This window comes from Neolamprologus multifasciatus, chromosome 7 (genome assembly GCF_963576455.1).
Source record: "Neolamprologus multifasciatus chromosome 7, fNeoMul1.2, whole genome shotgun sequence".
Classification (NCBI taxonomy): domain Eukaryota; kingdom Metazoa; phylum Chordata; class Actinopteri; order Cichliformes; family Cichlidae; genus Neolamprologus; species Neolamprologus multifasciatus.
This window is the reverse complement of record NC_140445.1, coordinates 53,480,741-53,507,948: the sequence shown is the minus strand read 5'-3', so window position 1 is coordinate 53,507,948 and position 27,208 is coordinate 53,480,741. Positions and strand designations below refer to the sequence as shown.

The 27,208-nt window shown below is 39.6% G+C and overlaps 2 protein-coding genes across 6 annotated transcripts; one reads left to right on the top strand and one right to left on the bottom strand.

Moving 5' to 3' along the window:
* Positions 1-342: 342 nt before the first annotated feature.
* Positions 343-21,588, bottom strand: myrf (myelin regulatory factor). Of its 5 annotated transcripts, XM_085167918.1 has the most exons (28): positions 20,737-21,587; positions 17,317-17,360; positions 12,909-12,999; positions 12,497-12,778; positions 11,977-12,038; positions 11,133-11,355; positions 10,937-11,037; positions 10,655-10,769; positions 9,820-10,015; positions 9,644-9,720; positions 9,438-9,548; positions 9,239-9,344; positions 6,635-6,835; positions 6,356-6,464; positions 6,076-6,185; positions 5,834-5,994; positions 5,673-5,745; positions 5,483-5,565; positions 4,824-4,892; positions 4,636-4,719; positions 4,357-4,424; positions 4,170-4,244; positions 3,865-4,092; positions 3,602-3,695; positions 3,245-3,307; positions 2,858-2,963; positions 2,602-2,676; positions 343-2,465 (listed from the first exon to the last, which is right to left on the bottom strand). In XM_085167918.1, exons 2-28 carry the CDS (start codon positions 17,333-17,335, stop codon positions 2,382-2,384), a joined length of 3,066 nt encoding a protein of 1,021 aa, XP_085024044.1. In that variant the 5' UTR covers positions 17,336-17,360; positions 20,737-21,587; the 3' UTR covers positions 343-2,381. The 5 variants fall into 5 exon arrangements, with proteins under 5 accessions (XP_085024044.1, XP_085024042.1, XP_085024040.1 ...); XM_085167916.1 differs by lacking the exon at positions 17,317-17,360 and having other exon boundaries at positions 10,958-11,037; positions 20,737-21,588; XM_085167914.1 differs by lacking the exon at positions 17,317-17,360.
* A 2,074-nt stretch (positions 21,589-23,662) lies between these two features.
* On the top strand, positions 23,663-27,194 carry LOC146515423 (transmembrane protein 80-like). Its single transcript, XM_085164570.1, has 5 exons — positions 23,663-23,681; positions 23,842-23,858; positions 23,944-24,037; positions 24,115-24,207; positions 26,300-27,194. Exons 1-5 carry the CDS (start codon positions 23,663-23,665, stop codon positions 26,572-26,574), a joined length of 498 nt encoding a protein of 165 aa, XP_085020696.1. The 3' UTR covers positions 26,575-27,194.
* The last annotated feature ends 14 nt before the right edge of the window (positions 27,195-27,208 follow it).

Sequence of the window (27,208 nt, the reverse complement as noted above, 5' to 3'; positions counted from 1 at the left end):
CTAATCATTTGCTGGATTTTGCTGTGTTGATTGCCAGCTACCTACCTGCTACCTACCAGGCAAGTTTCAGGGTTAATTGTTGTGTTAAAGACCGTTCATAAACCGTCGGCTGCCATCTAACGGGCTGAATGAACAGCTATTTTTCAGCTCACCGTTTGTTTCTTTCTGATTTATCTTGGGTTAGTAGCTCGAAATTTCACAGTCACTTAGAAGTGAGGGAAATTTTCAAGATACTTAGTAAGTGAAAATAATGAGATAATAACTAAAATTATTCCATACACGTCCATAGTGGTCTTATAGAGCAGGTAGACTAAACAGCATAAAATGAAATAAAACCTCAAGAAATGTAATAGTAAATTTATTTACTGCATGCATTTATAGTGTTACAGCATATTTATTGACAAAAGCTTTGAAAATGAAAAGTAGTGATATTAATGTAGTCACTGAGCTTTAGTCTTTTGCGTTTTTTTTTTTTTTTTGTTTTTTTTTTGCTTTACACATGGGCCTTTTAATATATGCATGTTTTAATGTTTAGCAATCATTCCTTGGCTCCAGTAGCTGAAAGTTAATATATTATTGATATCAAAATCAACTACAAAAAAACAAACAAACAAAAAAAAACCCAACAATATGCTAAAAATACACCCGATAAAAAGGAGCATTGGTAGTGACAAAAAAATGAAGCTATACAGTTACAAACAATCCAGTTCTACCAAAGTGTCTGACACCAGTCTGGTGCACTGGATACAGCAAAAGCCTTTTTCGTATATATATATATATACAGTGCAAAAAGTGCTACAGTGGTTTCATTATGCTAGCTGGTGAATTATAAATAAGCTAAAATAGTACCATATACCCACTGAAGTCATAATAATTATAGTGAAAGCATGTACAGAATATTCATATTATTACAGAGTCCATAAACTTTATCTGATGGCTTTTCCTATTTAATATAAATGTGTTTTTTCTTCTTCATAAAGACACATATGGGACAAGGATTGAAAAGCAAATTTCAGTAAATGCAACAAAACCACAATGTCTGAAGTTAAATGGAGATTTCCTTTGAGACAAGAGAAGCTAATACAAAAAGAAAACATAATACAAATCAGTTATATCAAACGTGTTATCACTGCATATAGCTGTATAAGCAAAGGGAAAAAATTGTTTTAAAAAACATCCAGAAAAACAGAGGAAAGAGTCCAGTGTATAGAATCCAGTTTTATATGTGTGTAAATGAATTTCCTCGTAGGTTTGAGATCAAGGCATTAAGACAAGAACTTCCAAGCTGGAGCAGCAACTCAGCTACAATGTACCGTTTTAGAGAAATTGATTGGGCATGCACATGAAATGACATATTTCATATTCATATTTATTGCCTTACCAGCATTGTCCAGTTAGCAAGATACAGTGTAAGCTATTCCAGTGTTTCTTGAAATATTGTCAGTGCTGGACTCAGCGAGCTCTCAGTGCATCATGTTATTTTCCTGTGATTTGTATGCTTTCCAGTCTTAACATATATCCTCTAAGGAATCTGCTACAATGTGCACAGCTCAGAGGTTTTGAGGTGTTTTTAATGCATTTAAGAAGCAGTTTCTATGTAGTAATATGCATTAACATGTAACAACTTGGTGTTTAATTCAGTGTCACGATTGAGACAGAAATGCCACAGAGTGTACACACCTCTGTGCACGGCTTTTAGTCAGGGGCTGCATTAGGATAGGCAGTACAGTTAACTGCTGCAGACTCAGCACAAAGCCCCACTGCAGACACTGTGCACTACTGAGGTATCTTTTCAGTGCTAGCTGCAACCATTTACCGTGGCCTTCAGCAGAAGCCAGTGATCTCCTCTCCAGTGTATAAAAGTATTGAAAAGTATTCTTCCAAACCAGTTGTGACTGGTTTTGTTGTGCATACAGATTCATAGTGTATGTTTGCAGTGCCTTCTGTTGTAACATCGTAGCCTGGACTTGATTTAGAAAATTCTGCTAAAAACAATGTTACGGCTTATATTAGGAATGGAAGACATAGTGACGAGTAACAAATTTAAAAAATAAAAATTGTTGAGCTATGAACTATGTGCATTACTTTTACATTAGCAGTTAACAGTGGTACGACACAGTTTTCAGTTTCAGTCATCAACATTTCCAGTGACAGAAAAAAATGTCACATACAGTGTTTCAAACTCCAGTGATCACAGCAAAAGGAGATGTCTTAATGCATATACATATGAAAGGGACTACAGTGGTGGTACAGTAAATCGTTTGCTCTGTTTGAATATCTTTAAAATAATGTACAATAATTAGACAAAACTTGATCATAACCGCATACAAATGGAGAAATATGGTACACTGTAAAGGGACTGGGATGCATCATCTGCTTCCTCACACGCAGCTGCTTTCTATGAGAAAATGGTAGTCAGAGTACGGTGTAGATTTTCCTTCAGTGTCACAGCTCACTCTGTCACTCTGTTAACAAAAAAGAGTGTAAGAAAAACAGAATTTATTACTCACTTCTGACTTTAACAAAACAACCATGAACAGATTACAGAACGCAGAAGAGCATCCACGATGACTGTATGTTTTGGAGGACCAGGTTACTCACAGACAGGGAGACACGAAAGTGATAGGTGATGTCTTGGTAAGGCAGCACAGGCACCGACCACAAGTGATGAGTCCCCTTAGAGAGAAGCAGAAAGAACATAAGAATATCTCATTCAAAAAATGAGAAAATTACAGTAATGTAGGAAATATTTTGTTCAATATCAGTATTATATAATTAGGGCAGCATCAACTGACAAAACAATGAAAAATATTTTCATTATATGAGAGATGAGGAATATATAAATGCCATTAAGTACCTTTGTTGATGTACTCTGTTCATTATAGAGCTGTGTTTCTGTGTGGTTGGGGCATAAACGTCCCTTGGTGGCTCCACATTGTCGTACCCACAAGCTGTTCGTAGACCTGTGTTGGTAAAGCTTTATTTTATCTTGGTCTTTTATTTCCTGATAATCTCCCAACAATATCTCGCATGTTGAACGTTGAAAATGTAAATGTGCAAATTGAAGCTTAATGTATGAGAAATTATTTCATGAGAAAGCAGCTACAGTAGTTCCATCCCTTAGTTTGTAGTTAGTACCAAACCCCACAAGTCTTTCTAGGAAACGTAAAACATTACTATGAATTCATTTGTTTATAAATCAAAACTTTGCTATTGTTAATGCAGATGGCGTTTGCGTACTCACGTCATGTGTAACGTGATTTGTGACATGGAGGAATTTCTTTTTCCATGAAGTGATACCGTGTAGCTAGAGATGAGACAAAGAAAAGGTGCATTAACATGCAACATTAATAATGCAAAGTTGTAATGCACTGATAACATAACACTCCAGATGATGAAGGGATACTGGATTGATAGTGACCATATTCCCAACTCCAGCCATGTTAGCAAAAAAAAATAAAAAATAAATCCCTACAATAGGGTTCAAAAACATCCAAGGCACAATAAAACTATTCTTGTTTCTTTCTTTTTAGTGTTTACTTGCTTTTCATAGTGAAAATGTACACATAACTCTACATTAGAGTAACCTTTGTGTGTTTACCTGCAGCTTTCTGCTGTTGCACAGTTTTGCAGTTTGATTTCTTGGTTTGTCTCCATGATATATAAGCTACTGAGAGAGGGAGACGATCTCACTCCTGAAAAAAAGAGGGTATAAAATAGCATTAGACGCTAAACTAATAGCATTCCTTTGTACAGCATGCAGACAATTTTTGTTTTCCATCGTCAAACAAAAGGCTTTACTGTGTTTGCATACTGCATATTATGCGTGTCAAGAAAGTGCTCTGGCTGGGCTGTGATTTTTACCCTTTGTGTGCAGGCTGCGTTGTCTGCGTGGCAGTGGATGCTGCCCACCAGGAAGACGGTTGATGGCTCCCGCTCCATCTGTCTCTTCAGGGCTCGGCCTTTTGGACTTGGCAAAATAAATGGGTGCTGATGTGTGACTCAGACGGTTTCTGTTGTGATCTTTGTCCATTAGTCTGGACTTGGCCTTCTTGTTAATCAGGCCGGGTGTAGGAACTAGGCTGCTAAAAGCTAGAGAGGGAGAAATAATAAATGTGTATGGACATTCAGAAACAAGACTTTATTCACATTACCAGAGACTTTGATACCTGGTGTGGATTGGTTGTTACTCATTGTTGAAACAGCAGCTGATTGGTTGTTTATGGCTGTGGTTGAACAGCAAGCTGCAGGAGTTTTGAGGAAACAGAATGAAATCAGATAAGCAAAACTATTCACACTACTACTTAACAGTGAAAGTTGATCCCGCTTGGTCATTTGATAAGAGCCTCCACTCACCTGGTGCAAGGGTAGTGGACAATGGAGTATCTGGACCCTTGCGGGAAGATCCCACTTCAGCTCTTGACCTGCATCAGATTCATTGGTACAGGAGGAGGACATGGTTTAGTTCAAGTAATGATACACTTAATGTAAAAGACAGTTTAAGAATGCTTAGATATGTGACTCATGATCTCCTTTCAGACAGAACAAAAGAAACGCCCTACTAAGCAATCAAAGATAAGACTGAAAGAGCAGATCAGGAAATTTGAGTAGTAGGACTGGGTGTTGATTGTGTACCATGGGCAGACAGGTGGACAGACAGTTATAGTGGCAGTGAAGATGGGCATCCAAGAGATGTAGAGAACACAGGAAGGAACATAGCTACAGAAAGCAGGGACAGATTATATAGAAAGGCATTAACAAAGAAGTGAAAAATGAATTTCATTTTACTACAAGACTTAGGTGTTTGTGTTAAAAACACATACCCATCTTTCTCAGTGACATCCCCTCTGTGGTGAAGAGTGAGTACATAAAGGACAGACATGGAAATGACACTGTGGACAAATAAAGATCCAATAAATCAACATCATCATATCACCGCTTTGCAGAATGTATCCGTTTTTTATTGGCCCACTCATAGACAATATAAAAAAGATGGGCGTTGCATCTGCTGTTTGACTGGTTTAAAAACATTTGCATTGTTTATAATGGTCAGCAGGGGGCGACTCCTTTTGTTGCAGCAAGAAGTACAGTTACATAGAAATTTATCAGAAAATAGCTCTTTTTCTCACTTAATTTATGAACTTGGTAAACATTTTTATCATCTAAGTTGGTAGTTTCAACTCTATTTTTATTCAGTCTTATTTGGTTTGAGTGAAATACTTTTAGAGTAAAATACATGACAAAGCGAAGTATACTTTAAGGTATAGCATATTAAATCACTGTAATAAGAGCATGCATTTTTCAGAGAGATCCACCACTTGCTTGTGATGTTTAGGAAAAGGGGAAAAAAACAGCCAAAATTCTCAACTTGAGGCATAAAGTTGGGGCTTGAACAAATGGATGATGAATGGTGTCTATTTCCATCTTTTAAATATAATCTAGGGTTTAATGTCCCCTCACCAAACACATTATCTCCTCTAACCTGAAAGCCATGACCACAACCAGTGCCAGGATGGTTCCCTGCATGAACTTCTGACTGATGCAGCCCTGATCTGGAGGTAAATTCTGCAATAAGCAGAACAGATGTAATTAAATTAGCACATTTTACTTCAAAAAAAGAACAATAACAACAATAACGAAGGGAGAAAAAAAACACTAGTATCATCACGCACCTTGCTTCCTGGTTTTACTGTCTTTTTCTTTAGTGGGCCACTTCCTGTCCTGCTAAAATAACTTCCTGACTGGCTACATTAACAAGAAAAACACAAGTAATTTCTTTAACCTTTACGGTCATACTGTCATTGTGTGATAATGTGTAATGAATTTTTCTTACCTGACCGTGCCCCCGCTCACGGTGCTCTTCATGCTGTCCAAGCGACGCAGTTTGGCCAGTTTGCGGCTCCAACGCTCCAGCTCATCGATACGAGTCTCCAGGTTGTCCGTCAGCTTACACAGCTCCTTCACCGCTCCGACGTTCTCCATAAAGATACGCTCCTTTGCAATTAGAGGAAGCAATCAGAGTTGATGGTAATGACTTTGAGCACGGTACTGTATGCATGCCTGAACTTTCATTACCTTGTTGACAACTAATAGGTTGGAAATAGTTTCTCCATTTGCACACACCACATCACCCCCCTCTTTCACTGCCTCAGGCAAAATTTGTTGAACCTCTTGAGCAATCACTCCTGCAGAAGGATACACCAAGCAAGCCCTCACAGATTAATGCAGGATATACTTAACAATGGACTTATACTAAATGAAGACATTGAGATGATAGCATGATATACTGTACAAACAAATGAGATGCTGAAATGCAAGATTTAAACTTGTACAGTTTTTTTTAGGAAGTTGTTACCAGTCTCTGCAGTGTTCTCTATGCCCACGGTGGCAGCAAACTCAGGCTTGTATTGATAATGGACCAGCCTCATCTGAGAAATCCGTTTTAAATTGTCTGTGGTGTCGACCTACACGCAGACAGAATGTGCAGATGGTATGAAAACACAACGCTAATGTTGCAGATGAAGAATACAACATGACATGACTTGGATGGCATGATTCACGATGGTGTGCTGAAAACACACAATGACACGCTGAGAGTTTTGAGGCACACATGTACTGTGAGTGCCATCCTGACCTCCTGGACATTTTCTTTGGCCCTGATGTCAGATGGGTGCACAAGGGAGCCCATGACCTTCAGGTTGCCATGGACAACGAGGGCCTCGTCCGGTCTGTCTGTATTGACACCGACTCTCCCGTGGTGGTAAACGGAGTCTGGCAGTTGTCCACGCTGCCACAGCACCTCGTTGTCGCTTTCAAACTGGCCTGGGTTGGATGCCTGTCGCAGAGAAGCAAAGAAGGAGACACAAAGAAAACCTGTGATTGGGATTTTGAAAATGTTATAATAAAAAAGCTTTTGTTAAAGATAGGTGCAATGCTCCAAAAAACAGGTTGACATTTAGGAATATATGCTTATTTGCTTTCCTGCAAACAAGATAAGAAGATCCAAGCAGACGTTTTCTAAGTGAGTCATTATAAAATGATGACTCTGCCTTAAACTATAAACACTTTTCATTTGTTTACATGAACAGGCAGCACATCATACAAACAACCAAAAGTAACCAAGCTGTTCCAGTTCTGTATTGCTGCTATGCTAGGCTAAGCTAACCGGCATTACCCTGCAGAGATGTGTAACGTCTTCTCATCTTGCTTTTTGCAAGAAAGCAGACAAGCTTATTTAGTGTTTAATAAGTCATTGTCTAACAATAATCAAATGTATGTGTCACAGTCAAAAAGCTCTTCTAATATTTGCTATCATACTTTGTAATCATATGCTTTACAAATCTACCCAGATAGCATACATATTAGATATGTCAGGATTACCTTTGCCACTTATAAGTCAATAAGTTGTAATGGCCTGATGTGCCTAAGGTCTGGCTCATATACAGTGTTGTGCAAAAGTCTCAAGCCACCCCTCATTTTTTATATTTTTGCTCTCTGTCAAGATGGACCCATTCTGCTTCAATAATACTGAGATTAAGACTCTGGGGAGGTCAATTCATGACAGACTGTGATCGTGGTCATGCTGAAAAAAGAAGCCAGTCAGAGGCTTTCTAGATGGTATTCCATGGCAGATCAAAATCTGCCATGTAGTATAAATGAGTTTTCTGAGAAGTATAAATGAGTTTTCTGCATTTATACTTCCATCAATTTTGACAACACCGCTTTCTGAAATGCAGCCCCAAACCATGAGTTTGGAACATATTGCTGAAGATTTAAAGATTCACCACTCCATCAGACCTGTTGCCATTGATTTTTAGTCCAGGTCTTGTGTAGTTTAGCGTACCTCAACCTTTTCTCCCTGCTTCCCTTCCCTAAGAAGGCTTCTTGACATCTTTTTACTGGGGTCATTTTTGGTCAGGCTTTAGTAAACAGTAGATGGATCAGTATATTTTTTTAAGGATATGACTTTAAGACACTGTTTATATGCTCGAGACCTGCAACTTATTGTTTTGTCCTACAATTGTCCAGTTTTCATACATTTTTAAGAACACGCTCCACACCATGCTGAGATGTGCCAAGTTTTTGTCTCATAGCTCTGTGGAAATCACCTTGTTGGTGCGAAAATGCTATTTTAACCCCATCAAACTATGTTATTTTTGGCATTTTTTGTAAAATTGAGTGAAGAAATAGAAACAAATGATCTGTTTGGTAGTGAGTGCCTAAAGATACAATTTAAAATTGACACACTACCGGCTCTTCCCTTCAGTTAGGTGATTTTTTTAACGCGTTATAGGTATGTGTGTGGCTTTACAAAAAAAAATATTATTCTGAAAATATAAGGTACAAAGACTCGAACAAAAATGAGGGGGGAAAAAAGCCAATGTCATAAGAATGCTCAAGACCACTGTCACAAACTGGGTAAAAGTAGGTGATAAGGAGAGAGTTTAAATATATTAAAATATAAAATGATGTAATAAACATAACCTAATCAAAACTTCATCAATAGGTTGTGTCAGGTGGAGTAGAAGAGAGACTGAGCAGTTCATCTGGGCCAGCTTTTATAGCCTGCAAGACACAGGTACCCTGCATTAGCTGATGGTTCTCCCATGGCAGCCAATCAACAGCAAGCCATGGCTTTCATGAGTGTGGGAGCGTCATAACAACCACTTTAAAAAAATTACAAGAAAGTCTGTCTCTTTGGAAGCAAAATATAATGAAATGAGGGTTACTGTTTAAGGTGTGGCTGAATTGAGATAGCAATGCTCATCACTGTCAGTAAAGACTAAACGTGAACCACAAGAGAACCACATTGTAAGCAAATATTGCTATCTGAGTAGGTTAATGACAACACTGTCACTGTCCAGCAAAAACAATTGTTTTCGAAATTTGGGGATTTTAACATTTTAGATACATTCAAAAGATATAAAACTTGATGAATTTAAAATGCAAGCATAAATCCAGACTGTTGTACTTAGTTCATGATTAGTAGGTTTTTAAAAAAGATATACAGTTTTCACAAGACAGTAACAATGTGCTTTGTTTCATAATATAAACTCTTCTAAACAAAAGTATTTGAGGTGTAATGAAGATTGCAGGCATGCAGATAAAACTAATGGAAAGAACAGAAAAGAGAGAAGATGATGTGAGAAATAGTGTATTACAGAAAGGTGTGCATAGCAGACAAAGAGTAAGGTGTCACATTCACAAGGGATATGATTGTTGTAGGAAGCAGACAGACATGGCCAGACGTTACCCTGACGATGATCCTCTCAGACACATGAGCAGCCACAGTGTAGCTCTGATTGTGGGACTGTGCATGGAGTGCCACCACCAACATGAAATACCTGGAAAGGCAGAATAATCCGAGGTAGATGTGACTACCAGAACTTGGCCTGTGAGCAAAGCGTGTGGTATTTTTACGTGCAGTGGCTTTTCACCTCTGATCAGGGTTTGGCTTGCCCTTCTTTCTCATGTTATTTGCTGTTGTCTCGCTAAAATGGAGCCGTCCCACTGTGACCTTAGTGACCTGATCTGAAGGCAAAGTGACACTGAAAGAGACAAAAATCAAGAGATTATTTAAAAATGAAAAAAACAAAACCACTACAGCTATTTACTGTTTCTCAATTAAAAAGCTCAAACTCACAGGACTGGCTTGAAAGGTCTCTTGCTGCGGTCGGACTGCGACTGCTCCACACTGATGGACTGATTCATGGCTTCCACCTGGCAGTGAAGGTAGAAATAACCCATGCAGTCAATATACTAAAGAACTAATAAATACTATAGCCAGTCACAATACTGCTGCCTCGATGTTGCCTTCACCTTTACTCCATTAAGTTTGAGATAAAAACAATCAATGGGCTGCAGTCCTTCGCTTGTCTTGACGTACTTGGGATCTCCAAGCATGCCGATGTATACCGTGACCTGAAAATGGTTTTTCTTCTGGCAAACAAAAGCATCATCAGCTAAGGAGAAGTTGAAGCCTTTGTCAGCGTCGACACGGTAGGTTGGCATCGGGCTAAAAGCAGGGAAAGAGAAAGCATCTTAACACTAGGAACACACAGGAAACGTCATAGTTTCTGTATGTTTATCACTAAAGATAAAGACATGCATGTGGATTTATCTGTCATTAACATTAATTTTAAAATTGGTGTATGTATTTGAGATTCCTAAAAGATCTGAATAAAAAAAAGAACTTCATAATAAATGAAAAGACTTTTTTCTTTGTCTTTCTTCTCTGTTTTAAGTAGGCATGGCTTTCTAAAAGTTGTGATGGTCAACCAGGTGGTTTTGATAACATATCTGAAAGGTCTAGTGAGTTCATTCTAACCCTCCTCCCTACCTATACTTCTTTTTATTTTGGCACTGTGAGTGCATAAAAAGGTGCACGCTAATTTTTTTCCCTATACCCCCTCCTCACGTTGCCTTTCTAAGCCGAAACCCTGTGCTCGTCACTCCCCCGCACAGCTCACCACTGAGGAATTTAGAGGCCTTTTTTGCAACACTCCTATTCCTTTGGCACTCCCGCTATACACTTTGTTCACATTATCCATTTAACTAATTAAGACTCCTCTCATTTTTGAGCCTCTGTGGGTGTATTTCTGCTCTTTTCGTTCCAAATAAACATTACAACGTGTGCAAGTGAACTTCCACCCACAGCTCTTTGCAGTTGGCATCATATAGCAGCGTCCACTTGTTCTGCTGGTGAGGTTGCCACTTAATGCACTGATAATTTGGGTCCAGGTAGGCATTGTCTGCATCCTGCATTAAACCTGTGAAAAACAGTTTGAAATGTGGGCTATTAAAGGGTGACCAAGGAGTGTTAATAATGTTCACATCTGTTCTGTAAGCGTCTTTATCTGCGTTAGAGTTTAAGGGCAGCGGAGAGAAGGTGAAGTAGAGGAGGTGAGGAAGGGGGGAAAAGAAGATGCCTGCCTACCTGGTTCTTGTTTGATGATACCTGTGAGGATTTGGGAATTCAGGGTGCTGTTGGGAGAGTCAGAGTGCTTCCTCTTCTTCGCTTGATGAACAGGAACGCTGCTGTAAGAGAAAGAAATTGTAAAGATTAGCCATCATTCTCTCTGGGCAACGCAATCCCCCCCAACTCCTCAACCCTGTGCATCGTCATGACTCACTCTTGACCCTGAGGGTGCTGAAGTAACTGATGAAGCATCTGCGTCTGCTGCATGTCTCCACTTCCGCTTGCAGCCGGTCCAATGGGGTACTGGGATATCATGGGCTCAGGCTTCAGGTACATGTCCCGATGCATGCTGGGATAGTGCCCGTGTGGTGGGAGAGGCGGCGTTGGAGTCATGTGGCACATGTTCTCTGGAGTCATGGTCCTGATCATGTGAGGATCTAAAAAAAACCCATTGGGAAAGGAGAATTATGGTTACATTGTTCTACAAACTGTCGGCCCTTGTGGCTCCTTTTTTACACTCAGAATGTAAATTTCCTCCTACATATCAATCCTCCTGTTTTGCATTTCTTTCTGCAGTTTATTCTGCTGTCCTCCAACCTTGGCTAAAGGTCTTTTTCTATTGTTTCAAACTGAAGGGGTGCCCATCAGATAACACCATTCCACACCTTTTTACTAATACCAACACAGGTGTTTGAGCAGCATAGAAATGTGACTTTGGGCACGGCCGGTATTCAGCTTGTACGCTGAACTGAAAAGTGCACCTGAAATGAACGTTTTCAGAAAATGTAGAATATTAAAACATTAATAAATACCAGACACCAGCTTCCTTTAGTGTATTGTTAGGTATCGAAATGTTTGCAAATGAACTCGAGTTTCTACTTGTTCAAACACACCAAACTGATGACTAACAGATATTGACTAAGTGAAGTTTAACCTGTGTAAACCTTTCATATTTTCTCCCGCTTTCTTTGATTTAAAGCACCACTTCTTTTCCTTATTATTGGAGCTCGTTTGACTTTTCTCTTTTTAAGGAGAGAAAAAAACCACTTGTTACTCACCATTCACCTGTTGGGGAGAGTACGGTTCTGAGCTGGAGTCTGGGGGTGACTCAGGTAGTGTCCTAATAAACAAATATAAAAACAAATAAGGTAGTAGATGTTACCCTCACAAAATAACAATAGCAAGATTTTACAATGAGAGCTATATTTAAAATTCTACCGTGCTAGAAACCGTCCCCATACATTCTTCTTGTTTTCTAACTGCCATTATATCTAAGGCAGAACCTGGGATCACTCTCATGTACAAGCCCTTTACACGAGATGTGTGCGTCTGAATTTTTTTTGCAGGACGTAATTTGACTCTCTTTCTCTCTGGCTGTTATCGGTCTCCCTCCCCCTCTTGAGCATCTGAAGCTTTATTTGTTCAAATGACGCTTGATTAAGTATTGATTGCATAATGGAGCTGTAGGTTGTGAGGTGCCAAGAGCATCTAGGATCTACACTCCTTTTCATCAACTCACGTTATGTTTTGTGTCCTCCCTGTACCTCTATCCATCTAACGCCATGCTATTGTGCTCACCCTGGAGCGTAATGGCCCCTGTGCTCAGGTTTGACGTGAGCCTGCTGCTGTTGCTGGTGTTGCTGCTGCTGTTGCTGTGCCAGACAGGGGTAGCCGTGTCGGAGGCCCAGCGATGGACCTGGGGGGTAGGCGTTCTGGCAGCTAGGGGGCCCAGGTGGAGGGGCTCCTTGGCGCAGTGGAATAGGGGGGCTCACACCACACACCAACCCTCCAGAGGAGGACACTCCTGCTTGGGGAGATGAATAATTTGGTCCTGGGGTGCTGTGGACCTCTGAGAAACAGCTGGGAGAAAAGAAGAAGAAAAAGCGATTAGCCTTATCAGGAAAAACAAATTCCTTTGTAACAACATGATCTGATGTGGTTGGCGCATGTTGTTTTGACGTTGCTGGGTTGGTTCAGAGTCCCTACTGACATGTCAGCACTATCGTCCTCCTTGCTGATGTACTCTTCCAGGATACTGGTGTCGATGTTGGCTGGTTCCAGAGAGCTGGTAATATCATGACCTGTGGTGAAGGGAGGGTTGGGAACATGGAGGGGAGATAGAGAGCATCTGGGGATTAGCAAAAGGAGTCTTTCAGCAACTTCACTCAGTGCCACGAGAGTTGCGGTTTCCACATAAGCCTGTGTTGTAACCATTCCCTATCTAAAAACATAACACAAAACGAACATTAAAACATATTATAAACTCAGTAGAGCATTTTGTATTAACACATTCATGGCTTAAAAGGTCGTTATGTTTTCTTGAACATATAATTGAAAATCGTGGAAAAAGAAGAGCTCTGATTGGCTTTTAAACAATTTAAACATCATCATTTCAGGAGTGAGCACCTAGGATCTGGTAGTTATCATTACATGCTTATGATTCAGTGCCACTAAGTGGTTACACATATAGACTGGAATGGCAAATGGATAGCGTGTTTCTAATCTTACGCAAAGCAACTGGAATCACTTTACGTCACCGTTTCAAGCTTGGACAAAATCCTCAGAATTTTTTTAACAGGAAAAAATTCAAATTTTGCTTAAGCATATAAAATCAAAGGTTTACTTGTTTAAATAATTAATCTTTAATGAAAACTGGATGTGTACAAATCAAGTCAATTTAATTTAACCAGACTGCATTAAATTGAATGTTTAATATTGTACTTCTGTAATGAAATTACACGGAAAATTTACATGCAATCAAAATTTTGGGCATACACTTGTTTGAGTATGACTGCATGATTTTATTGTCAGTATTTTTCTTCTTTGTTGAAATTTAAGTTCATCTTAAAGGTGAGTTAGAAACACATTTTCAATCATTTCCAAATCCTTATTCCTTATTCCAACCCTGCGGCATTTTTACCCTTTGAGAGGCAAAGCCTCACAAATCCCAAACACATGACCCCACCTAATCTTTAAAATGCCAATATGTAGGACGAGCACATTCTTATGGATATATTTAGAAAAGAATAAACCAGGTTATAAAAACTGGCATTTACTATGTGAAACAGAACATTCATCTCGAGTGTTACACGAAGGTGAGACTTTTGCTAAAGCTGTCACTAAAATTGCCCCAAACTGTGCTGGGCACAGTGTGGTTGGGAGGGGGGCTGGTATAGTGGGTGGTCAGTGAACCTCAGACTTTCTTTCTCTTGCTCATTCTCTCGCTTTCTTTCACCCCCCCCCCCCCCCCCCCCCACACACACATACTCTTCCTCTGATAGATTAAGCAGCTACTCAGTTGGGAATGCAAGGAATTTTTGTGTTAACATTGGAAAATGTTTCTCACTTTCCTTTTAAAATAAAAACATCTACTAACTTTGTTCAGTTTACCTGAACCCAAACAGAAAGGTTGCTTTATAGTACTCGTGCCACGGCTTCTCTGAACCCACTTTAAGCATTTTGACTCATCACCACAAACAGTTTATTAGACTGCATTGTATTTTGAATAATATGTAAACACTCTAAAATGTACAGCAAAAAAAAAAGAAAAGTTATAAGTCTTAATCATCAAGGCAACAGACTAAACCGCTGGTCTCAAGCTAATCAAATAAAATTCGACAGTTTGACATCATAAATCCTTATGGTGCACTATTTATGATGTCAACTGTCTTGTTTTCACTGGAAAGAAACAGATGGTGAATGTCTCCTAATACATGCCAGTGCAAAGGAAGAAAAGCAGGATGGTTCCCCTTAAATAAGATCCAGATGTGCACCCCACCCAAAGAGGCAGTAAATTTGAGCTGGCAGGACTGATAAGAAAAAATTGAGAGATAGAGGGAGAGGGGAGGGCAGATAGATGGAGGCTAAGGAGAAAGGGGGGAGAGGGGGGCAGGATGGGCAGAATGCAAGTTTAATGTCTAAGGGTTCTAGCTATAGCGGAAAAACAGAGAGGAAAACTGAGGGGAAAATATGAGACAGACCATCTTTCTACCCAGTAGAAACCGATCCCTACAAAACAGAGATGTGACTTAAATGTATTTATTGAATTATGACTTTGTCTCTAACATAACGTTTATGGACTTCAATTACTTAAATGTGCAGTTATTATATTTCTTTTTCACTCAGCAGAGATGGAAATAGTTCAGGAATACAATAGTTGGATAATGTCAGCTTTTAGGTTGGCATAGCAAAAGCTCGTGGGCAATTTGAAAAATCATTGTGGCCGGTTAGATAATGTAGAGCTAATATTTGCTCTCTTTCTGTTTTGGTCTCTACCAACTCTTTAGTTCCTCCACTTTCACTAAAAGTCTTTGTGGTAAAAAACAGAACAAAAAACAGCTATCTGCTCCAGCTGACAACACCATAAGTGTTGCAGCAGTCCAGTTAACAGTAAAGCAGTGGAAGAACAGCTAAACAGTGAAATCTCACAGGGTTAAAGGGAGCTATATGTTTAAGTTCAACCTTGTTTGTCCATATAAGCAGCGACTTTAGAAAATAAATGGAAAATCACAGTTAGCTCCATTTATCACTGTGTTGAGAAGAAGGTAAGAGTAAAATCTTTGCAACATGCAATTCAAACCTGATACAACGAATGTCAGAAACCACAAAATGACATAAAAATCAAACGACTGTGATTTAAATAAAGACTGGACACCCGATAGAGACAGCAGTACAACGGCACAGGTCTAAATATTGGGGCTAAAGCAAGAGTAAAGTTCAGTTATTGTCAGACGAGGATGTCAGGATTTGAATACACTTTCACTGTTGCAACTTTACCCCATCACTTTGTGTATTACTACTAATAAAAAATGCACCGATTATTAAATCACTTTCTCTTCAGTTGTTGTGAACTGGATGTATACATTTCCCTGTCCTCCATGTTTTTCGTTGTCCAGCTGTGCTCAGTGAGGAACAGTGAAGTGATTGTCAGTCCAACTTCGATACAGACTCGCCCTTTGAGAGATTAGGGGCTGAGAGGGGTGTATGTGTGTGTGTGTGCCTGTGTGAATACGCATTCGCGTGCACATGTGAACACGCACTTGTTTTTATGCTCATGAGTGTGTGTGTTTTGCCACCATTTCAATGCCTTGCTTGTAAAGACAGAGGACTGAGTGTGGGAGTGCTTGTTAATCACAGTTTCACTCATAGCATTTGGTTAAACGCACAAATTTAATTTTTCTTTCCATTTTTTTTTTTTTTAAAAAATTATACCTCCCAAGTTGCATCGGCATCACTTCCCTGTATAAAATAGGACAGTGGCCTTGGCTGAGGTTGTGCTAAGTCAAAGCATCATGAAGTTAGAATCCTGAGTCACATGACCTCTTCAATTAAAGGTGTCATGTTACTCAGGTGCTTTGTTTTTGGCACCACATCAAGGTTACTCATCATCCTCTTGGAGCACGGTCTTAACATCTTTCCAAACTATACATTTATCATCAACAGTGTGAATCGACTGGGCTGTTTTTCCATTACATGCCACATCTAGATCCTTGAACAGAGATTCCTCCTCAGTTTTCCCCTCCTTTTTCCCTAAACAGAGGGCTCAAGGGCACCACTTCCAATTGAAGGACACATATATAAACTATTATCAAGATTAATGACAGTTAAGAAAAAAGCAAACAAAAAAAACCCCAATTCTAATCTTCAACTAATTTTCTAAACGTTATTGATTTTCGCATCCAAATGAGATTTGCATGCGCTTGCATGAACATGTTAATAATTAAACACTTAGTGAGTATCTTAACTAAGAGTGAACAAAGTCCACCTGATTAGCAAACAGTTGGACTACAGTGAACTTGGTCGCACATACGCACACCAAGAACACAACGCACGATTAACCAACAATAATAATGACAGTAAAAAAAAAATATATATATATATATATTTTTTTTAACGAGCATTAAAGTTATATTTGTAGAAAGTATTCATTGCTAGAGTCTGGATTTGGGATTTCATTGATATATAAGCCTGCTTTTAACAAAAAGGTTCTCTATTTATCTGTTTTTCACCATCCCATTTGAACTAGCCCCCTCCCCATAAAAATCAATAAAAAAAAAACTGATGCATTCAGATAATGTCAATTTCATCCACGCGCACAGCCTAACAATAACTCAGCTGCTCTCAAAAATGCAGCTCAAACTAGAGACATGGGGATAGCACCTACATATTACTGTTAATGTGTGAAATCATCAGTAGAAGGTGTTAGACTAGCTGGACATAACTCTAAGGTTACTGGTCTTCTCTATTTGTTTACATGACAGAGTTACCATTAAAAGAGTGCAGAGCATCCCTTGGACACAGATATTATTGAGTGAGATGAACAGAAAGCCCCCTCGTTGGGTGCAGACTAACAAGTTGAATCTAGACAGAAACAGAGCGGACAGAGCGGCTCAGAGTACCTGCACGTAGCCAAAGCATGTTGAAGTCCTTGAGTTGAAAACACCTGAAACAGAAGATGAGAAGAACAATTCCTGTCTATTTTTCACATGTTTCCCTACTCGGGCTAAAAAACCTTTCTCCTGCAGACCTGAAAGCCGTAGATTAGAGTACCTAAATGTGTGTGTGTGTGTCATACTGTGTATATGTTCACGTGTGTGTGTGAGAAAGGCTGTTATAATGAGGATTACTTCCCAGTCATGAGAAAGGGCTGTACCAGGCTACCACACACAGCCCTTGTCGCATACAAGCACTGGTCGCACCGGTGGACCTGGCTCAGGAGATTATAGGAGTAACACGGCTGGGACCGGGACACAGAGAGAGAGGCAGGAAAGTAGCGAAACACTGCAACTGTGAGGTCGAGGGTCAGCGCAAGACAGAGCTATAGAGCATGGCGAAACAAAGAGGGAGAAGACACTGAAAAGGGGAAAAAATAGATGAATAAAGATAAGATGCAGAGCAACGTGTAGCAGATGATGAAAAAAAAGGTTTTCTTATGTTAACACCTTTAGACACAGAGAAGTAAAGAAGACCTCGGTTATTGCTTACTAATAAAATATGGAAGATGCTGTCTAAACATCCAATAAGAAGCAGAGTCTTCACAGCAAATTTGTTCTGTTAACACTATCTGTTACCTGCCTGCAAATTATTGCACACAAACATGAACTTAATCTCCTGATGTCGAGTGGAGCCGTAAACAACATTCGCTACCTGAGGATTAGTGGGATGGCAGTTTGAAGTGAAGGGAGTGGGGCGGGACAATGAAAAATAGAACCCACTTGTAAGCGCAGTAAGCCTGGCTGCTCAAAAACAATAAACCAGCATTTCATTGCTAAATCCATGAATCAGAGGAACCATCTAAGTGACAGCCTTCTTATCCATTATTCACCGTGACTGTGGGAGTACTGCGGGACTTAGTAACCCAGGTCATGGATTGCTCTTGAACCAAGAACATTATTAATCCACCTTTAGACTTGTTAAGTGGTTATAGGCTCAAAGATTGTTTTTTTATTCTTTATTTCTGGCAGATACAGAAATAACAGCATCTTCCATCTGCATGAGTACGTTTGAAAGTGATGAAACTGATTTGTAACCAAGTGCCTGGAAAGCCAGCAGCATTCATTAGCAATATTTTTTTATATCACTTCATCATTCGTGGCCTTTTGTTCCAAGGTTCCAGCTTGTTAACTGTATGAATTTGCTGGGTTTCTTTAATTTTTGTGACTGTAGACTGGATATCTTTGTGTGATTGTGCTGCCTCTTTGTGTCATTTTGAAAAGAAAGTAATGAATCTTTTAATTGGGAAAATATTTTACAGAAAATGATTTGATGAGTAAGGTAGGCGTCACTGATTCCTCTGTGTAGGTGCAGCTACACAGGCCCGCTAACACGCCTTGTAACGTCAACTGGATCCACGCTTTTTTTCCTCTCCACCAAATTTCGAACTCATTTTGAGGCTGGAAAATCTCACACAGATGATTCAAGCAATCGTTTGTTTACCTGATGGAGAAACCCAAGACAACAGCAACAAATGTTACTGTTAAACGTTGCGCTCACACACGGCTCGACTTCGAGTCACTATAGTGAGTCAGAGAGGAGAAGGTCAAGTTTTGAGGGGGTTGGTGCTTTCGCTGGGTTTTCCCTCAACCCAGCCAGTCTCTCTCCACCCTGAGCCTGCACTATCTCACCTCCTCGCCCTGTCTGCTAACTGTCACTCTAATGGAGTCAGAGAGAAAGAGAGCGAGAGGCCAAATACCCGAGGAGAAACACCAGTCTCACCTCATTGCGTTTAACAGCTACCAGGGCTATGCCAGGAATGTACATTAAAGTGAATGTATACATATTTCACCATTACAACAGTTTACCTGGTGCTGAAATCCATTATAGAGCTGTGTGTGTGCGTGCACGTCTGTTTGTGTTTCAGGCATGACTGAAAGACCCCAGCTTAATTATCTCATGTATTCAGATTTGCAGATTTTCGACTTTCACTCCACTTTAAAGTCAAATCTTCAATTCAATATCAGACGAACACTTGTGGCATCAAAATCATAAGGGGTAGTTAGGAGAAAGAGGACAATAAGCACGTACTTTATACTTCTCATGGACAAGTTGACATTTTAGCCCAACCGAGAGCGGCTGAAATAAAGCCAAAGTAAGAACATCTCTCTTACTCCCAAAGCAAGAATGTAAACACACTAAATTCCTCTCAGAATGGCGAGAAACCTCTGACAGTCATGGATGGCTGTGTATATTTAAGTCAGCACTAAGTGTGTAGTATAATAAAGTGCTAAGCCTCTTCACAGATAACTTGTCATGTAGAGTGTTTTTGTATACTTGCACCTGACGCTGCCTGGAAAAGTTATTTATTCAATTAAAAAACAAACAAACAAATTGGTAAAGTGTGAATTTGTTATGTTGACTTATTTTTTTCCTTCTGTTGTGTTTCTTTTTTTTTTTGGTCTTCATTGTTCTTTTATTATTTACACAAATTACACAGTCACTCAATACACAGGGAAACTCTTGTAATTTGAATAATGGGGTTTTCTTGTGCTACATGTGATGAGAAATTTCAGAGAAGAAAAAAGGCTCATGAAGTCAGGCAATTAGTCAAATTGCGACTGAATAATAGAACTCAAGACAGGCAGCTCAACTGAGGACGTCAACGTCACAGCAGAAACCAAACAAAGAGAAACATCAGTTTAGAAAAATAAAGTCTACCAGCTGAAATTACACGAAATACAAGTCTGAAGACTGATTTTGTCCAAAGCCTTGCAGCAGAACTGCTGGCTAACGTGACACATTTGTTTGCAACATGATGATCGCGTCTCTAACACACACACTGTGCCTGCAGCACACTTACAAAACACAACATTTATCTTCACTTGAATTCCTACACCCTTTCAACCCTCAACTCCACCCTCCTCCAACTCATTTTTTGCTCTTAGGATTCCCAGTTTTACTTGATCTGTTCCCCATCACCAGCACTTTTGCCCCCACCTCCTCACCCACCGACCCACTCTCCCCGAACCCGTTAACCCTCCTGAATTTTAACAATATAATTATTATTTTTTAGGAGGGCAGCAAATAGGAAACATTTACTGTGAAAGAGAAACTTTCTCATATGACCACCCAGTCTATCATCTCATGTTAACCACCTGCCGTATCCGGTAAATTAAAACAGCGGAGGCGTTTTTCACACTGATGCTGTGCGTAAAAGTGGAATTAACAAAAAGAAATATTCAAAAACAGATCGGCGCTTATTTTCTTCACGAAATCCAGTTTTCTAGAAGTAGGGTCGGGTTATATAAATTTAAAAAGACCACTTTTCTCTGAAGTTTTAAGAAGAAACTTTATAATAAACTATAATAATCAGAAAGTCTTACCTTCAAAAAATCTCTGTAACGCTTCTGTTTCATCTACCACGTCCTGGTCCATCCTAGCGGGTCCCACATAAAAAATCCATGAAAGTCTCCCCTTTTCCGAATGAAATCAATTCGGATCGGGGAAACATTCACACGAACATCCCGGACTCTAGATTACAATTATCGCGACTTTTTTTTTTCTACTTGAGCTTTAATCCACCGTTTGCGAAGAACTTCTTTCCTCCTGTTCAGACAATCAAACCTTGGCACTGGATTAATATTCTGTATGTTCTTCACCGTTTCAGCTGAATATAACTTTAAAGCTTTAGTCTCGGTCGATTTGTTTTTTTCAATTAAATTGTCACTAAAAGTCTCTGTAAGAAAATCATTAGAAACGTCCCTTTAGTCGCGCCTTCCCTTCAGCTCCCACACGTTTCATAGTAATGTTTGGTTTGCGTTCTTAAAAGCGATCTGCAGCCTCCTGGGGGACACTGGGAGAAAAAAGTCGACGGTTAAATGAAAAGTTAGAAAAGAATTAAAAAGGGTTAAAGTTGACTCCCTCAGGTTGAGTCTCTTCCTCCTTTGCCTCTCCCTCTCAGACAGGATGTGAGCAGCAGAGTCGGAGGAGAGGAGCTGAGGCAGGTGAGGGATGTGCTGCTGCGAACATCCCAGGGAAAAAAAAGGAAAAAACTTTAAAGTTTCTGTGAGGACCCAGAGACTCTGTGGTCTGTCTTTACAGATAGTTTCAATATGAATTTGGCATTGTTTCACTCTTATTATCATTATTTTGTTTTAACTTGGAGTTGGAATCAAGTGGTTTTCTTTTAGTTTCCCTTTACTAAACAACTGATTATTTCCTTTAACTAGATCTTATTTTTTATTTATTTTGTTTCAGTGTTATAATGCTCCTAAACAAGTTATGGGCAATAACTTTAAACAAATCTGTTGTCATTTTATTTTTCTGTGTGTAAAACTTTTTTTTTTTTTACAGAATCAAATAGATTTACTCTTTCTAATAGTGGGCTGGCAGGTACTGTTAATCATATTATAATCTCTAAACTAAATCTATAATTTGTGATTTTGGGGAAAAAAATAAATAGAACTGACTAGACTGAGAAAACACCTTTTTTTTCCATGATCACAAACAGCACGCAGCTCAGAGAAGGGCACTCCAGAACTTGATCAGCACAGTTTAAAGTTCGCTTTCAACAGGAGATGATTTATGATCCCCAAAATAAACATTTTCTCACTCATTTCATGTAATAAAAACATTTGTGAAACTTTGACCTGGAGTCAGTTTCGTGGTTTAAAAGACTTCTTTTTGAATTCCTGAGCTTAAACAAGCAGCAACAGGAGTGTTTTGTGTCAAAGCTTCCCAAGGGGAGGATTTGAAGGAATGATCCATTTCTCTCAACCTTATCAGCTGCATCCCACCCCCCCTCCCCCTTATAACAATGCCACTGTGTGCAGCCCCCGCTGCCTTGACGCCCACCCCGCCCCCCGTTCCCCCACATGTGAGATGCCGTTGTGTTGTCTTGTTCCCCCACAGCTGGACCATCTCCCTCTCCACCCCTTCGCCCCTCTGCTTTTCCTCCATTCAACCACAACAACGCCTCCGTTCTTCCAGCCACACTATGCAGATTGTTTCAGAGGACAAGCAAGAAAGAGAAACAGATAGAGGCTGCGGAGGACAATGAAACAGCTGGCTATGTTAAAGCAGTTCATTTTGGTATTCTGTATGTCTTATCTCATATAGCTCGCGAACTGTATGTGTGTGAATGAGTGTGCCGCACACATGCACAAATCTTACATGTTGTAGCGAAATAAACCCTGCGAACAAAGACATATGGAGACTTTGGAGTGTGGTTAAGTGTGGGGTGAGGTTTTGATCATGAATGTCTTCCTTAGCAACAAAAATAATAAATACTGAAGTCATCAGTTAAAAACAAATGACAAATTATATCCTGATACTCCAAATTTAAAAACTTTGTTGGCAGACTGTCCTGTGACCTGCGTTCCAACTCTCACCCGGTTTACTGATGGACTGTTTAGCCACTTGGAACAAATGAACAAAACAGAATCAATTTGTACTTTTTATAGCCTAATAATCAAGTGAGCAATCAGTGACCTAATTAAAATCCAGCATATATGGACTCCAATTAGCTCTACTTTTTCCTCCTGTAGGAAATATCTGGCTTTTCAGTGTGGTCAGTGTGGCAAGGCGTCAGTTGAATCAGCCTTGGATTGGGATCTGGAGTGTATAGAGGCCAAGTCAAATCCACACACTCATTAAACACGTATGTGTTTTATTTAAGGTATAGATGAATGTATGGTTCTGTTGTTTTTCTTACAAAATGTGTATGTGTTAGTCCCCGTAGGGAAATTACTCCTCTGCATTTAACCCATTCACCCAGTGAAGCAGGGTGAACAGTGTGTAGGGACGGTACCTTGCTCAGGGGTATCTCAGGGTAGCCGTCCAGTGAAGTTGAACCCCCAACCTTCCGATCATGGGGCAACAACTCTACCTACTCTGCTATCCCTGCTATCCCTTTCAGCACGTCTTTCTGATGTGTAGTTTATTATATTTAAACCATATAAAAAATGTATTTCTATCTAAGATGGCTAAATCTATCGTTAAATGCAGTAGATGTTGGTGTCTCAGCATTTAATCAGTAAAAAAAGCGCAATTACCAGGGCCAATAAAACAAAAAGCAATACAGTTTAAACCAGTGGTATCAAACATAGGCTTTAATCTGAAAGCCAACACCTGTGATCTAAAAGGGTCCAGTCCAGCCATTGATGACTTTACTTTACTTACTTTATTTATTTTCCATTTCATATGTTATAAAGGGTTTTTTTTCTGGCCAGGCCCAGAGTGTAGTTTTATCTTCCCACCAGCAGGCGGCGACGTTAACGTTTGTAGTTTAAAGAGAGTAAAAAAATCAAAATGGCGCTGCCCAGACCAGGTAGGTGGACGCGTTGCTATGGTTGCTAAACACAAACCTTAGCAGTAAACGTATCACAACGATTAAATTGTATTAATTTAACGCACAAAAACTTCCCAGCGGTGTTGTTCCTGTTTTGGTTCACCGTGCCGAGTCTAATTCAGTGTGTCTGTGTCTGCAGGGAGGCCGTCGGGTGTCGTATCCTTCTCATTTTATTATTAAAACGTGCACGCCACGGTCAGAAAAGTATCTGATAACGAGTGATGCTTAACTTTGCACCCAGCTGTCGTCTGTGACTCTGCAGCTGCTGCTCCATGTGACAGCCGCCTATTTTGTCTTCTACTTCGTCTTCACTCTCGGGTTAATCGTCAAAAAGAGTGAGTGATGTCTCTCACGCGACTTTTCCAAAGACTCTGATGTACCTGCACTCGGTAACCGTGTCTGCTGCTCTCAGGCTTGGTGCTGTCTTATCCTTCCGATGCTCTGGTGTGTGACATCGTTCTGCTCTTCCTGCTGGCTGCTCTGGAGTTTCTCCATTTCTACAGTGGTGAGAAAACGATCAAAAAGCCGGTTGCACCATTTCAAGCATGCTGTTATCATGCCCTACTTATTATACGTTTAATACAGCTTCTTGAAGCTGGTAAGGTTGATAGAAAACATGCTGGACCCTGCACAAATTCACATTTACTTTATTACTCCTTACCCGTAACTATCCTACCCATCCAATTTGTAGGTCTAAACTGTGAAGTGTGATACATATACTTAATACATGTAAATATTTGTGTTCCAAGTTTCTATTTACATTTTAGCACAACATGTAAACAAGAAAAGAAGGAAAAAAAACATGTGGACCGCTTACACGCACTCATGATAAAACAGATTAACCAGATTTGGTTTATTATCACAAGATCCTGGATTCAAAGAATTTCAAATCTGATTTTATAAAAGGCTAAATAAGGTAACTTTTTATTACAAGGGTCTTAGTTAATAGGAAATTGCAAAAAATCCGTTTAAAATTATATCAGATTTTTATTTATGGCTTACTAATTAGGTCTTTGCAACATCTCTTCACTGCAAAGATTGTTTATTGGCTGCTGGTGCGCTGTAGGTCAGGAGGTAAAGGTACATGTCATTAGATAGAAAGCACTTCAGCATATGAATTGGTAAATAAAGTGCTTTGAGGGTTCTTTGAGAGTAGAAAGGCACTATTTATAAACCAGTCCATATGCAGCAATAGCACCAGTTGTACCTTACAGAGAGTGGTCCAAAAAAGAGAAAGTATTGAGTGAGCAGCAGTTCTCTGGGAGAAAATGTCTTGTTGATCCCAGAGGTCAGAGGACTGCTTGGATTTCACCACTCGTTACAGCCAAGGCATGCAGAAGAGCATCTCACAACACATCGAACCTAAAAACAGAGGGGCTACAGCAGCAGAGGACAGCATCAGGTGCCGCTCCTGTCAAGTGAGAACAGGAAACTGAGGCTACAACACTGGCTCACTAAAACTGGACAACAGAAAATTTTAAAAATGTTGCCAGGTGTGGTTCTTGAATTCAGCTGCATGCATCCATGTTCAGCCTTCCTTGTATCAGTGGGGTTCAGGCTGCTGGTTGTTGTATATACAGAATGTCTTCTTGGCTCCACTTCAAGGTCTTTAGTATCAACTGAATATCATTTAAACACCACATCTGATCCTTCATGACTACACTGTGCCCATCTTCTAATGGCTGCTTCCAGCAATGACAACAAACAATGCCACAAACTTCAAGTTGGGATATTTGGTGTACCTAATAAAGTGACCACCACATGCAGTGCTTTTGACTCTCCAGTAGTCCCCTTACACTCAGTTTGTTTCCTTCATAATCCTCTTATCATCGCTTGGATTTTTTATCTTAAGCTGAAAAGTGCTGACATCAGCCGATGTGATGCAGTTTAAACATTAACAATTACAAATATCTGCCTGGTAACAGATCCTGAATCATTTAAGTGAGTAAAGAGGAGAGGATATATCATTTTATTATATTTTTAACCAGGTAATAAAAGTAAAACAAAAAAAGTAATAATCATTAATTTGTTGTTTTATGGTTGCTTATCCAGCTAAGGTTAGAGGAGAGTCCTTTATATTATTAATCCTCACTTACTAGTTAGCAAGGAGGATGCAAATTGTACCTTAAGAGGGTTTTGAAAGTTTTTGCAAACACTGAAATATGTGAAAAATGAGGGCTTGGGTTGTGAAAATACATATTAACAGAATGACTATTGATATGCTTTGAGAAATGTTGTTAGTAAATTGAATGTGATGATATTGATATCTAAAAACAAAATAATAGCGTTTTCATATCATATGTTTACATGTGGTAATATTGTAAGCATTCTCACTAAATACATGCACTTATAATTCAAACATACTCAATCCATGAAGCCAATTTCTTAACCAGTTATGCAAAGAGGAAGAGGCTAGCACAGAGAGCTGACTGGTGTTTTTGAACCCATAACCTTTTTTCTGTGAAGCAACAGTGCTAACCACTGTGGCACTGTGCGGCCTGAGCGTAGTCAAGGACGAATGTGACTGCTTCAAATGGACACGTTCATCAGTAAACTCAAAGACAGTCTTTACACATTGCTTTTCTCTGAGTCTACAGGTGTGAAGGGCAACCTGACAGAGAGCGAGACCTATGTTTTTGGCAACCTCCTTTTGACGGGGGCAACCATCCTGCTGACGGTCTACTTCCTAGTGTGGCAGAGCTACGTGATGAGGGCGGATGTAATCATCAGCAGCGTCTCACTCGGTCTCTATGGTTTAGACGGAGTCCTGGCTTTCAGCACTTTAACCAAATTTGCCAGGTTTGTTTCACGATTTCACTTCTCAAAACTAAACAAAAGCTTTTATATTCAAGCTCAACGGCTTCATTCATGACAGGCAAAGAGGCTTTTATTGCATTACCCCTACTATGCCTCCCCCTTTTTTTATTTTGACAAGTCAGCATAATTGACAGATAGGTTGGTAAATTACAATATCTGGTGTCAAGCACAGATAAAACACTTCATTATTCCCACAGGAGGCTGGCCTACATTTTAGGCTCCATTTATTTTGATTGAGTTGATTTGTCGACATCATTAGCGTCTCATGCATATGTTTTGAAAGCCCCCACATTGCCGCGCTTTCTTTGTGTTCATGCTATTGTTTATGAAACAAATAAGCCCCGGTTCCCTTTAGCACATGTCTGAATTATTGATAATGGCAGCATTCTTTCAAGTGATACTGTATACCTTGTGCGATGTCATCACATCCTCAAATTTTCCTCCCAGGACAGATGCAACAACGATAATTCCCTCTCTTATTCTGATCGGAATCTCTATTGTGTACATGAGGAGCAGATCAGTGAATAAATCTGTGTGAGAGGGGTTCAGTTTGTGTGAAAAACCATGTAAACTAACAATCCTCCTGTTGGGCAGCTCGTTTCATGAGTGGGTTGTGCGTATAATGAATGTGCAATGATACAGCTTATTTTTATATGTTGTTATTTTTTTTATTTTTTTTCAGGGTCCAC

What these genes read in the sequence shown, in the direction of transcription:
- myrf (XM_085167914.1), bottom strand. Translation starts at nt 20,788, where the DNA reads ATGGACCAGGACGTGGTAGATGAAACAGAAGCGTTACAGAGATTTTTT. An exon ending in TGTCCACCTGTCTGCCCATG is followed by an intron (nt 4,425 to 4,635) that starts GTACACAATCAA and finishes AATCTGATGCAG; the next exon opens with GTCAAGAGCTGAAGTGGGAT. An exon ending in CAAATCACGTTACACATGAC is followed by an intron (nt 2,964 to 3,244) that starts GTGAGTACGCAA and finishes TTACCAACACAG; the next exon opens with GTCTACGAACAGCTTGTGGG.
- LOC146515423 (XM_085164570.1), top strand. An exon ending in CGGGTTAATCGTCAAAAAGA is followed by an intron (nt 24,038 to 24,114) that starts GTGAGTGATGTC and finishes TGCTGCTCTCAG; the next exon opens with GCTTGGTGCTGTCTTATCCT. An exon ending in GTTTCTCCATTTCTACAGTG is followed by an intron (nt 24,208 to 26,299) that starts GTGAGAAAACGA and finishes CTGAGTCTACAG; the next exon opens with GTGTGAAGGGCAACCTGACA.